At 38.9% G+C, this 13,683-nt stretch overlaps 1 protein-coding gene across 1 annotated transcript; it reads right to left on the reverse strand.

Annotated features, from left to right (window-relative positions):
• Window positions 1-588: 588 nt before the first annotated feature.
• Window positions 589-8,621, reverse strand: LOC139981646 (uncharacterized). Its single transcript, XM_071994199.1, has 2 exons — window positions 8,436-8,621; window positions 589-2,344 (listed from the first exon to the last, which is right to left on the reverse strand). The coding sequence occupies exon 2, from the start codon at window positions 2,321-2,323 to the stop codon at window positions 842-844; it is 1,482 nt and encodes a 493-aa protein (XP_071850300.1). The 5' UTR covers window positions 2,324-2,344; window positions 8,436-8,621; the 3' UTR covers window positions 589-841.
• Window positions 8,622-13,683: the final 5,062 nt, after the last annotated feature.

The following is a 13,683-nucleotide window of genomic DNA, read 5'->3' on the forward strand; positions in this document are numbered from 1 at the left end:
TGTTTGTTTCTCATTTCAGTTTATAATGGGCGTTTCGAGATCTTTTATTTCATCTTAATGGTAAAAGGTCTTTACATTTATCGTTTTGTCGTTGTTGTTATACTATTATTTGTTTTTTTTTTCTTTTCTATTTATTATAGTCAACATCGAATATCTTGAAAGAAATCCTGTCACTAACAGAAACAATCGAGTCCGTTTAATTACTAAAAGCGATATAATTCATGGAAATTTAGTTTCTCTAGCTAGTCATAAAATATCTTCTTATAATGTTTGTTTTGTTTGTTTTTTAATTTCTTCTTCCTAGCTTTCTTTCTTTTGTTATTTTGACGTTTTACTTTATTTATTTCAAATATTCAGAGGCCAAATAAGACCCGTTTCCTCTTTGTAGTAAGAGTTTTTCTCTTCCTTTTATTGTCATTTTGACTGTATTTGCCTTCGTTAAAGTCCTTCTTGTTGTTTGTTTCTCATTTCAGTTTATAATAGGCGTTTCAAGATCTTTTATTTCATCTTAATGGTAAAAGGTCTTTACATTTATCGTTTTGTTGTTGTTATACTATTATTTGTTTTCTTCTTTTCTATTTATTATAGTCAACATCGAATGTCTTGAAAGAAATCCTGTCACTAACAGAAACAATCGAGTCCGTTTAATGACTAAAAGCAATACAATTCATAGAAATTCAGTTTCTCGAGCTAGTCTAAAAATATCTTTTTACAGCACATATGCTGTTTTATACCTTGTATAATGAGGCCGTAATTGATGTATGCATGTAACATACTTTCGGGAGTAGTAAAGAGTGTAGCAACCTAGTATCTATGTTGCTTGTACAACGACTGGCGTATATCAAGCGACACTGAACAGTCGGAGACCCGGAGCCCTAGAACCGTATCCATTGCCGTCTGTTTCAACTACAAGGATAGATATGTGGTTGGCATTCTCAAGGACACAAATACCACCAGGATTTATCAATTCTGTCTCACCGAATCTTCCTAAGAAAAATCCTGAAGAGTTATACATCAAAACTGCCCCCTTGGTCCTTTCACGGGCATCACTGACTCTTGAAGCGCCACCCTTGAAATTGTTGAATGATTCGGTAAAACAAACCGAGGCATAAATATTGTCATTAGAGTCGACCGCCACACCAAAAGGTCTAACTGTATGCCTTGAAACTTTGGTAGTTATAGAATGTTCCACTTTTTTCTGAGCAAGATTGATGATTTTGAGACAACAATTGGCTTGATCTGCTACGATTAGCTTATCTTCAGCACTGTTAAGAGCAATACAAGCCAGGGATGGTGCTACGCTAGGTTTCTTACCCCCGCCCTCGACTCGTATGGTACCTAATGACATATGAAATTCATCGAACACACTAATAGCATTGCTTAATTTGTTTGCTACGTAAATTAACTTATTCTTATCTACCGATATGCCTAGAGGTTGATCTAGATTCCCATCACCAAAGGAACACACATATCTATCATTCTCATATAATCGTACGCTGTTACTATCTGTATCAGTCACGTAAACAGTGTTACCTGCTGCACCGAAGATGCCACATGGACTCAAATCTTTACCAGCGCAGCCCACTTTTATGTTGTCACTCACGGGGTTTTTGCCATATCCTAGCCAATCCAGATGAAGGTAATTGCCATTCGATGAGTCGGTTACAAATATGGAGTCGCCATCACTGAAAACATCTTTCGGTTGTTTCATACAACCTCTTATCACAGAAAGAATGCGGCCTTTGGGATGTACCACTACCTCTAAAGGAGACTTATTAATCCCCTGCCCATCCAGGAAAGCTTCTACCACGTAGATGCCGCATCTCTTCGGGATAAAACTGACTTCAAATTTCTCATCAGCTTTTTCTGGAACGACATCCCATTTATTCTTGTCGTAATAACGGATGGTCGCATTTAGCCGTTTGGAATCGATTCCTCTAATGGGCTTCCCTTTTGAATCACAAATCTGAATCGAACAGGTGATGATGACGTCACAGATGTGCTCGTGACTCTTCCCGGAGAGTTCGATAGAGCTTCCGTTAAGATCGGGAGATTCATCGTCTGATTCATCGTCTTCGAGTTCTAATCCTTCCTTAAAGGACTCCACCATTCCGTTGACCATGAAATTCGTTGGGAGGTTTGATACACCACCGGCAGGTATATCCTGCTCCTCTCGACATGTCGGACAAATAAGTTGACCTCTTTTTGCTGCCCATAATGCAATGCATCCTTCGCAGACGACATGTTGACAAGGGAGAGTCTTAGCTTGGTCGAAAAGCTCGAAACATATGGGGCAAGATAAAGAATTCTTCATTCCCTCCATGATGACCCTGTTGGTATTAATCTGAAATAAATAGATAAACTATATATCTAATAGATATATTTATATATCTGATAAATATATATATATATATCAGTATATATATATATATATATCAGTATATATATATATATATATATATATATATATTATATATATATATATATTATATATATATATATATATCAGTATATATATATATATATTACGGTACAGCTCAAAAGTGAATGTTGTAGCCATTAAACTACTGAAGGATCATTATCTCAAAAGAGTCAAACGACTCATTTTAATTTAATTAACATAAGGCAGTGCTCCTCCATCCTAACCACTGCTACACTGAACACAGTGAGCAATGTACATGCTGTCAGGCAGGACTGTAATATTTCAAACTGAGTCGCACGTAAAGAAATTTATGTCCATCAGATTCTTCACGACAGAATCTTGTTGGAGCGAAACTTTGTCTGCCATAGTCTCGGCTTAATTGGCCTCTATTGTAGCAGTGGTAAAGCCACTTAGCCATCTGTGTACAACTCTGAGCAAATCTGTACTTTCTAAATCTATACACCTACACAGTACGACTGACTTTATAGGAGTCCAATTCCCGAGTACACTACCAGAATATTATTAATTCAGTATATACTGTAGTCACATAGATTGGAGGTGACCAGTTTGCTAATGGGCAGCAATTAAAAAACTTGGGGCATCACAACTTGCTGCATATGTTTTGGCTTAATTAGTTAGCTCTAGGTCGAGACTAAAGCGGAACAGAGGAAGAGAGAGTTGAGAAAAACCAAATCGACGATTGAACCAATCACATGACGCACGCTGCATCAGCAGTGAGTATTACATGCATTGCAGCTTGATTAATCAGCTCGATTTGAGAAGAGGGAAAAACAAAAAATGAAGACTCCCTGGAAGGTTCAGCAACACAAAGTATTGATTAGAATCATGGATGACTAGTTTAACCAGTTACCCAGTTACTCTCCTTCACTGACCATAGAAATCGTCAGATTTTGAAAATGCCAAAACAAAATTGATCAGGATTCATTGGAGGATAAAAAAAAGGTCAGTGCAATAATGGAGAAAGAAAAAAATATGAGTAACAGTAACTGACGTATTTTTTTCTTTCTTTTTTTCCTTTTCACGTGTAGAAGATGTTAAACAGCTTTGACAAACATGGCAAACCTTGACTTAAATACCAACCTAGTTAGAACTGCAGTATTAAACTTACATTATACAGACAATACCAAGTACTGTGTTGTGCTGTAATAGTAGTAAGTACTACAGCCTCTAGTATTGCCAGCAGTGCTATCCGGTGTACTGTAGGAAAGCAATGACCTTTCTTTTTACAAAGTTAAATAACTTGTTAACTCAGCAATATATAAATGCAATATGCATATTCTGGGCGCACTAGTTGCAAATTAATTGCTGTCTCGTAGTTAAATCTCAAAAACAACATAAATTATTTCTGAAAGTGAAAAGTAAAAGGGGTCCATTCATGTCACGTTAATATAAATAGTAGGATTTTTGACATAACATGTTTTAATTTGGTATCCAAAATGGAGGAGGACCAACCATGACAACCATCGCAATCTCAATAACTGGAGTGACTCTGTGTAAGTCTTGGCATTACTTACCGCACTATATATAAATTCGATTCTCACAGTATGTACCTACAAATTTACGTTGGTGCTTTTTCGTTTTCATCCTCCCTTTTCTTTGCAATCGACCAGGGACTTTACAGAATACTTGTACTTATTTCAGTGTTCTTTGTGATTTTATTTTGTGTTTTATTTCTTATTTTACTCTTGTTATTTAAATGTTTATTTCTTCTAATTTCTGATTTTCTTTAAATTGTAAATTACGTTTGAGGGCCTCATGTTAGATTAGCATTCTGTTACGCTAAATGAGTTTTACCAGTGAAAGTTGAAAAAAATACTAGGCTCGAGGCTCAAATGTACTTTCCCATCAAACCACTGTCTAAGTTTTATCACAACATGGTAAACAAGCCAAGCGAGACGACGGGTTCAAGACCAAAGTTTGTTTCTACCAGCAACTCTTGACAAGAGTACCTAATCACCTGATCATCTTAATAATCCCCAGGGTACCATTTCAATGTAAAATCAAGGACCCTTCACTTTCATAGTATTCCTGGTAACAAGCTGTAAGAAGATCACATCATGGAGCTATAAACGAGTTTATAGCTCCATGATCACATGTACACACGCTATTAATTTGGCCAGTTTTACATGTCATTCTACTTCCTCGACTGTTTAGTTTCACTCAAAAAAATGCACCTAAAAACACTACAATGACACAAGTATGGGTCGGGTAGACCTAGCTGTAACTGTAGACTATATATGTGACGAAGTTCAGTCAATTGGCCAATCTCCAGGAATCATGAGTTTGACTTGGGTGCAAGGATTTTGGAACTACGTGGAAGAGAGAACAATTCATACCCATCCCATTAGATTTGCTTATGGGGACTTTGGAGAGTAAACAGGTATTGAAGCATACCTAAATTTCCTGTTCAAAGACAAACAGCTTTCCTGTAGGTCAGGTGCCAAAACAATATACCCACTTTACATTTTTATTTTAACCAGAAATGGTGGGTGGAATGAAGGGTACCCATTGCCCTCTTTTCACAACATTCATTTCCCACTACATTAAATTTCTTCCTGTTTTGCCAAACCCTATCTCACACCCACCACCAGTACAGTCCCACTGTGACAATTTACATTCCACAAGCTGCAGTACTCACAAAAATTATGTCAGTGTGAACCATGGAAATTTAATTTGATTGTATTCATGATTGTTGGTATTTTTAACCAGGGGAAAAGATTACTGTGGGTGTGGTATGTTGTGCTGTTATGTTTCCAACACTAGACAATAACCACTCTGAGTAACAAGTCCCTCTATTATCCATGGGGGACCACTCTTGCATACTAAGATTCAATCCTCTGGCATCTCACTTTTGTATGTCATCTATAAGGAATCTAAAAGAACTGGACCCCTATTAGACCCAGGAGCATAAAAAGAGGAGGCTTATTGGAATGTTCTAAGCAGGCCAAAAAATCCCTATTTTTGGAAGGTACTGAACAGTCCCCTGTTCCCAATACCAATTCCAGACATTCTTTATGGGGATAACAATGCTCCCTATTGTTCAAAAGAATTTGGTGCAACACCTTCATCAGCTTTGACATTGTTGAGTTCTACCCTTCCATAACAAGAAGCCTACTGGAAAAAGCCTTAGCTATGGCTAAAGAGCACACCTATTTCTCCAACCAAGACATCCAGATCATCATGCACTCCATGAAGTCACTCCTATTCGTTATTGCCAAACCTTGGATGAAGAAAGAACACAACGACCTCTTTGATGTCACCATGGGTAGCTACGATGGGGCCGAGGTATGCGAGCTCGTAGAACTCTACATCCTAAACACCCTTGAAAAAGAATATGGGAAGGAATGCATCGGTCTATACAGGGACGACGGCCTAGCAGTCTTCAAAAACACGAGCGGAAGTAAAGCAGACCGGATAAGAAATATCTGATCAACTTATTCAAAGAACTGGGGCTCAACATTACCATCGACTACAACCTGAAGATTATCAACTTCCTCGACGTAACCTTCAACCTCAACACCGGAAAACACTACCCTTACACAAGGGCGTAGGAACCGGGGGCTGGGGTTCCAGCCCCCCCCCGTGAAAATATGGGGCGGAAGTATCATTCCGCCCCCCCCCCCCCCGCTCCGCAAGTCAGAAAACCCCTTTTTCATTTCCAAATGGGAAAAAAATCTCATTTGGAGCACCAAATTGCATCTAAGGCCAGGTGAAAATGCAAAATTATTTACAATATGGAGTGGGATGTTGAAGTGTGCTATATTGCACCAAATTGCATCTGAGGCCACCTGTAAATGCAAACAATTTCAAAGGGGATGGGGACACCCCCTCCCCTTAGACCCCCTCCTCCAGGCCGGCCATCAGTCGTCAGCCCCCCCCCCCCCCACTCAAAAGTACCTTCCTACGCAACTGCCCTTACAGGAAGCCCAACGACCGACCATGGTACATCCACAGACAATCCAACCACCCACCCAGCATCACCGGGTCCCTACCATCCTCGATTAGCAGACGCATCTCCGCCGAGGAGATCTTCAAGAAATCCGCACCAGCCTACGGAGAAGCCCTGAAATCAAGCAACTATACTGAGGGCCTATCATACATCACTAACCAACCAAGAACAATAGTAACAGAAGGCGCAATTAATTTGGTTCAATCCCCTTTCAGCAGCAACGTAGCCACGAACATATGAGGCATATTCCTGAAGCTTATCAACAAACACTTCCCGAAGACATTGAAACTACACAAGATATTCAACAGAAACACCGTGAAAGTCAGTTACAGCTGCATGCCCAACATCGCCAGCATTATCAAAGGACACAACAAACGGATATCAACCACTCACACAACGAAAGAAAAGGAAGCTTGCAACTGCCGACAAAAGGACACATGCCCACTAAATGGAAACTGCCAGGCATCAAACATCATATACAAGGCCGAAGTGAAAGCCACCGACAACTGCAAGACTTACATAGGTCTACCGGAGCCCCCTTTCAAGCTCAGATATGGCAACCACAAGATGTCATTCAACCACCAAAACACCAAAACGCAACGGAACTCTCGAGGCACATCTGGCAGCTGAAGCAGAGCAACAAGCCATTCACCATCAATTGGTCGATCGCCAGCATATATATATATATAGATATATATATATATATATATATATATCTTTTCTCTATGGTAATAATAACATAATAATATATGCTATGAGTAGACATGAACAATTACTGAACTTAATGGAGAGCAATAAGCTGTAGTACACGCCTCCACTCATCCAACCCCCCCCCCCCCACCCGCCATTCACTCCTGCCGCCCTCGTCCTCTCATATAATGTAACGGTTATCATATTGGAAATAATCTTCATGAAAAGACCATAACTATTATCATCCTGTCAACAATGTTGTAACAGTAGGGCCTACATCACTAATAAGGGTAATGGAGGAACAGATATTCTATGTTGACACAGAAAATTAATACTGCTGAGATGATTCGCTGAATGTTATAACGAGTATATCTGAGGGTAAAAAATTCTCAATGTCGTATTTTTATATCTTGGTGACGTAATGATGACGCAATATGATGTCATACAAACGCCATAATGTTACGGATACTAAGTTCACAGTGCACTGTTATATATTGATGGTGTATGAACCGTTTCAGATATGCTTACTGGAAAGCACCTCCTTAAAATACAAATAAATGCAGCTTATTCTTTCTTCAAATCATGATGACGTAGCATGACAAAACCTTGGAAGTAAGTCATAGCGCAATATACATGCTATTTTATTTGGTACCATAGGTCTAGTATCTACTCAAAATAAACCTATTGCGTGTAAACACATTTATAAACACACCAGTGGTTGCCCTTACTATTTTATGATAATTAGTCCCAAACTACTCTATAAAATTTGCACTGAGGGGGAGCTCTGCTATATTGTAGACCAGTGCATTTCGCAGGGGCGGAGGGAGAGGTTTCAATCTAGGGGGCGAAGGGCCGAGGGGGGCGTGGTCATTTTCTACTCTCCTAAGCCTATTTGTGTTGTATGATTACCGAGAGAGGAACTTTGTAACTGATTCACAAGACCGTTCGATTCCAGATGTATAATGAACATATATATTATCTCTTAATTGATTCCAGTCCCGCCCCCACCCGCACGAAAGTATACGAAGAATGGATGACTTTTGAAACTTTCATGGGACAGCTCGGGGAGCTCAAATCGTTCCATCCTAATAATGTCTGTACCCCCCCTCTCCCTTCCCCCACCAAGTCAAGACAATATCTAAAGGTGGGAATATTTAGTACACACTAATATATTGTAACGAGGCAACGAAACGGTTGCCGTCATATCATTTTATCTAACGTATTTCTACATCTACAGCAGTATTGTAACACGCATTGAGCTGTGATATAGCTTCTTCTATATAGGCCTATGTCGATTAACCGATGCAGAGATTTAATCCTTTGAACGTTATAGAGATAAATAAGTACACTTACCTCGTTTACTGTCAGCACATGAAGTAGAAGACAAACGTAACTACATAAACAGCAAAGTCAGTTAATTGTTAACACGGTGAGGTTGTTTAAGTTCCCAGGACTAGCCGTGACCATATACCGTACACCTAGATTTGATATGATCAATGTTTTCGTCTACATATTATAATATAACACCCTTTGTCTCCTCGATGTTTACTTCAAGTGCTTACCGTTCTTTTAAACTTGAACCAAATCGATTGCGAAACGGGGAAGTTCCAGTTACTTTGAATAGTGATCGTCAAAGACAAATGTCAGGTATTATGCATATGTTTGTTTCTTATTATAGGAACGGGACGGGTGGGGGAGTATGTTTGTGGCCTAAAGAAATGGTCGTAATAGGCTAGTGAGACTGAGAAAGTCGAAATTTTGGGATGAAAAGTTTGATAAGCTATTCGAAATCTGGTTGCCGAAATGACTGAATAGACAAATTTATGGTACGAAAAGTCGAGGAATAAAGAGAAATGTCGTTACTAAACGTCAACATTTCGAGTGGATAGTTGGTACAATGATAGCAATATCTGGAGAAATAGTCATTTTTTTTTATCAATACTAAAATTCTTCTCAGGGAGAACCCCCTTCCCATCAACCCCACCCTTTTGGCTCCCTATACGCCACTGCTTAAGTCTATATGTATATTGCATTCTGCCGAGATGTGAGTGAACATGCATTTCAAAATATTCAGAAAACTGCTAACACAGGCTTAGATAAACAATTTACAAGCCCGAGAACTTGTTGGTTACGAACAGCAGTTTCGTTGATATATGGTAAAGTGTGTAAGCATCCAAACAAGGAAGGAAGGGTTCATGTTTCCCTATTGTTAATTTACCGTGGTAAAGGGAAAATTTCCATTTTACTAAATATAGAATTGCAGACAACACAGCTCGTGTTCTTCGAACCGTTCATACTTTGTTTGCAAATCAACCACGCGTTTCTTTGTGACCCCTAGTAATAATACTGTAACAGGCCGAGCCATTACCCATTTGTGGCATTTTTGTTTCGATGATAATCGTAACCTATGCATTCATGCAGGCGGAGAGTGTGTGGGTGTATGTGTGTGTGTGACGCCTGGCTTGTAAACATGGTATCTCAAGTAGGGGAGCTTGGACCAATCTAATATTTGGTGCATATGAGTACCACATTGAGTAGATGTGCCCTATTTTTTCGGTGCCTGTGAAGGTCACCAAAGGTCAGTTAGAGGCCAAAAACCAAAATATTAAAACAAGCAATAACTCCCATTGACAGGGTCCGACATGGTTGATATTTTGGGACTAGTTGTGAATGGGGGTAATGGATCATTTCAAAACATAACGGTCATGTAATCGAAGGTCAACAAAGGTCAGTCAGGGGTCAAAAACTAGTATTTTTGCAATAACTTGAGAACCAAATGTCAGTCAAGGTTGGGAGTTACGCTATTGTAATCCAGGAGTCGACCCGCATCTAGGTGACCTTTGACCTCAGGTTGACCTCCGGTGACCTTTATCAGTTTTTTGGGATATTTGAAATTTCGTGGCCATAATCGGATCTCAAAGGTACCTTCTGATCAAAATGGTCCATAGTTGACCCCTGTGCGACCTTCGTGGGCGAAGTTACCAGAGGTCATTTTGTTTTTGTTTTTTAATAAGTACAGTTAGGATGGTCACACAAACTTGTCATGTTGCTTTTTGGGATCAGCGTGTCAAACTACATCAGACCACGAGGTCAAAAGGTCAAAGGTCAAAGGTCAAGTCTTGAAAAATATGCTCATTTTAGGAGATACGGGGCAAAACAAAACAAAACAAAAAAGTTTGTCCAGTTTGTTATGATAGAGCTCTTTGTGCTATACATAGGAAACCAACTCCCACTTCAATCGGACACCCAGTTCTCAAGTTATGAGCTGCCAATTAGGTTGGTTTTGATACCTTTCTAGCAATAACATTATGTGTGTACATTGTAGGCCAAGCAATTTTTAGGACAGAGTGCACCTCATCAAGAGGAACATTTTTAATAAAACTCATATTGTCATCTAAGGTCATTCAAGGTTGTTCATGTGCAAAAAAACTGCCAACTTATGCTAATTTTTGCAACAACTTCTAGTCACGAAGTCTGACATGGCTGGTATATTAGGACAAGTTGTAAATGAAGTAGGGGCACATTTTCCAAAATATCCGTGATGTGGGCCAAGGTCATCAAAGGTCATTTATGGGTCAAAATGTGTTTTTTTTTTCTCAATAACTTGTGAAAGTACCACTGACAGGGTCCGACATGGTTGATATTTTGGGACTAGTTGTGAATGGGGTAAGGGGTCGTTTCCCTTCTCCTGATATAACAACATGGGTAACTTTAATAATCGATTGTGGTTTTTAATTCCCTCCGAGGAGGGCGAATAATTAAATAGTTCCAAAATTACGAAGCTAGCAAGGGTGTTCATCATGGTTATGTCAATGGTAATTATGAACAATTACTTGCAAAAAGATTTCGGTGTAATAATAAGGCTGAAAAAACTGATATGTCAATGACGTGCAATTATCTCAATGCAAACTGGGCTTGTCTACTCGAACACGTGGCGTTATAGTATAGAAATGCACATGCAACTGAATAGGCCTACAGTACGTACACAGATGCAATTACCTACTCCAGTTACACCATAAACAAAGACGATATTGTTCTGCAGTGAGGCCTACTGTAAGGTTACGTTTTAATGTAGCTAAATATATACACATGGGGTTTAACTTGAAATAGATTCCGAATGTCGCAGTAACCCATTCTTAGTGCGAAGATCGTTATGAACAGCTGTCATTGTTTACGTTTTCCGAGGATTTCATTCTCAGTTGACCTGACCCCAAGTGAGAATCGGGCATGCGCACTCGTAACTCTGAACTCGCTTATTACAGTATTCAAGCTCAAATCATGCATTCCACTGTGCTCGTGTTTATTTTCAATTATTCGCCCGCCTTGTCAGGTGACTACACGTGATGTATCTCCACATGTCAATCATCACCGAAATCGGGATTTGGAATATGTTAATGAGCTAAATCGATGATATGTCGATTTAAATAGGTATATGTCAATTTGAGACGCTAAAAACTGGTATAAGTCCACGGAAATTGACTTCTACCGATTTAATTCGACATATCATCGATTTAAACTGGTAGATGTCGATTTAAATGGACATATCATCGATTTATTTTACATATCATCGATTTAAATCGGTATATGTCGATTTAAACTGGTAAAAGTCGAATTAAACCGGTATAAGTCGAATGAAACTGGTGTATATGTCGATTTAAATTGACATATACCAGTTTCATTCTACATATCATCGATTTAAATCGACATATACCAGTTTACTTCGACATATCATCGATTTATTTTACTTATCATCGATTTAAGTGTTCTCCTATTTCAGGAAAAGTGCCAATTAGGAGCAGGAGAACAACTTTTTTTGCTATGTTATCAATTAGGATGTGCTTTTTTGTGGCTTTGATGTTAAAGAACATGAATGGAAGCACATGTGGTTAAAAAATTGGATAAAATTGAGGCAATTTTAGACCAGTTTAGCCCTCCCAGGAGCAGCGAACGAAGATTGTTTACGACTGAGTAAAGAGGTTTGTTTACAAGTGACGAAAAGTTCCGGCTCTCGTAGCAAAAAATCTGCATGGTCATGGTACGGAAAATTGATGGTGCAATGAAAGGCCAACTTGTCAGCTATCCAGTGACGGGTGGCGTTTAACAAGTGAAAACTTCTATCTTGACTTTGAGAAGACATTACTTTTTGGATTTAGTGTGTAAGTCAATGGGGCTTGGGCGTATGCTACCTTCACTGCTACTGCTAGTAAAAAGTTGGAAACGATGGCGCTATAGTAGATCTCTCAGTAAAACAGTGCCGCTCCGTCTCGGACGGTGCCATGCACAATGAAACTACTGTTTTCGAATGTCGGAGACATGGATGGAGTCCCGGATAAGACTTTGAGATGCGGTTTTCAACTCTTCAGTGTGGAATACTTCCCCATTTAAGATAAACCGTTCGCTGTCTGACACCGGAATATCCCTTAAAATATGAAAAGTGGATGTGTTGGAAAATGAAATATTGCAAATCGAATTTAAGTCACTAATCACTCTTCCTTTAATCTTAAATCTAGACGGTTATCCTGGGCAACAGAATTCTCATATATTTATGTTACTTTGTTTAAGTTTACCTCCCACTGCCCCAACTCCCCTACCCCCCCCCCTTCATTCAGATATTCAAATGCTGTTTCTAAATTTGTTAATTTTTCAATTTGATTAATTGAAATCTCAGTTGCCTCTTCCGGTGAGCAAAGGAGAATCGTCTTCTATATGATGGACTATGGACAGTTTTGTAGTGGCTGAGTGAATGAAGCCTAAGTCGATGAACTGAGCTTATTTATTATTTTTTTATTTATTTTTTTATTTCAACCATAATTGTAGTAAATCTTGTCATAGACAATGAAATAGCATTAAACTGTACTGTCAGTGAAAGAATAGTCCAGACCAAAATGGGAACTTCAGACAAAACATTTGAAAGGAAGATAAACTGAACCCAATTGTCAAAATCCCATCGCTATCATACCATTTGTTTTTAACTTTATCCAAAGTGTATCAAAAGCTATACCATTTATGATTTTTTTACGTTTATCCAGAGTCTAAATTTGATTCGGCAAATAACAAATTTTACTGAAAAAAATTAACCATCCAATTATAAAGAAATACGTAGGCTTTTGTAGACAAAGTGTGAATGATACATTTATGAAGTATGAAAACAGAACACAGAGATTTCCAGCTATGAATTAATATATAGCGACTTTCTCTACAATATATCACTTCATTTTTTTAGATGGACTATCCCTTCAACAATATAGCGGATGGAACTCGGGTTTCAACTGTTCAATTTGGGTACCAGTACCGTTACCATGAATTGAGTATTTGGGAATGGGGCATGCTGCAACAGTACCAAAACGCCCCCCCCATGAACTCCCCACCCCCCCCCCCATTCCCAAATGAAAAGAAGCCTGGTTACGCCACTACATGTCTTGACACGGTTTTAGGAACATTCTCTTTCGTAAGTAGTCAACAACGCTCCGAGACAACTGACGGTATGATATAACACTGCGTGTTAGCTTGGAATCACCTGGATACTGAGAACCTTGATTGTCGAAGAACTTTATAAAAATTGGATCCTTTTCAACGGGCCAATGACAGCTGACCTTTCATT

The sequence above is a fragment of the Apostichopus japonicus genome, chromosome 15 (assembly GCF_037975245.1).
Source record: "Apostichopus japonicus isolate 1M-3 chromosome 15, ASM3797524v1, whole genome shotgun sequence".
Lineage (NCBI taxonomy): Eukaryota > Metazoa > Echinodermata > Holothuroidea > Aspidochirotida > Stichopodidae > Apostichopus > Apostichopus japonicus.

Bases quoted from the DNA above. Each gene is read 5' to 3' on its own strand.
- LOC139981646 (XM_071994199.1), bottom strand. From the start codon at position 2,323: ATGGAGGGAATGAAGAATTCTTTATCTTGCCCCATATGTTTCGAGCTT.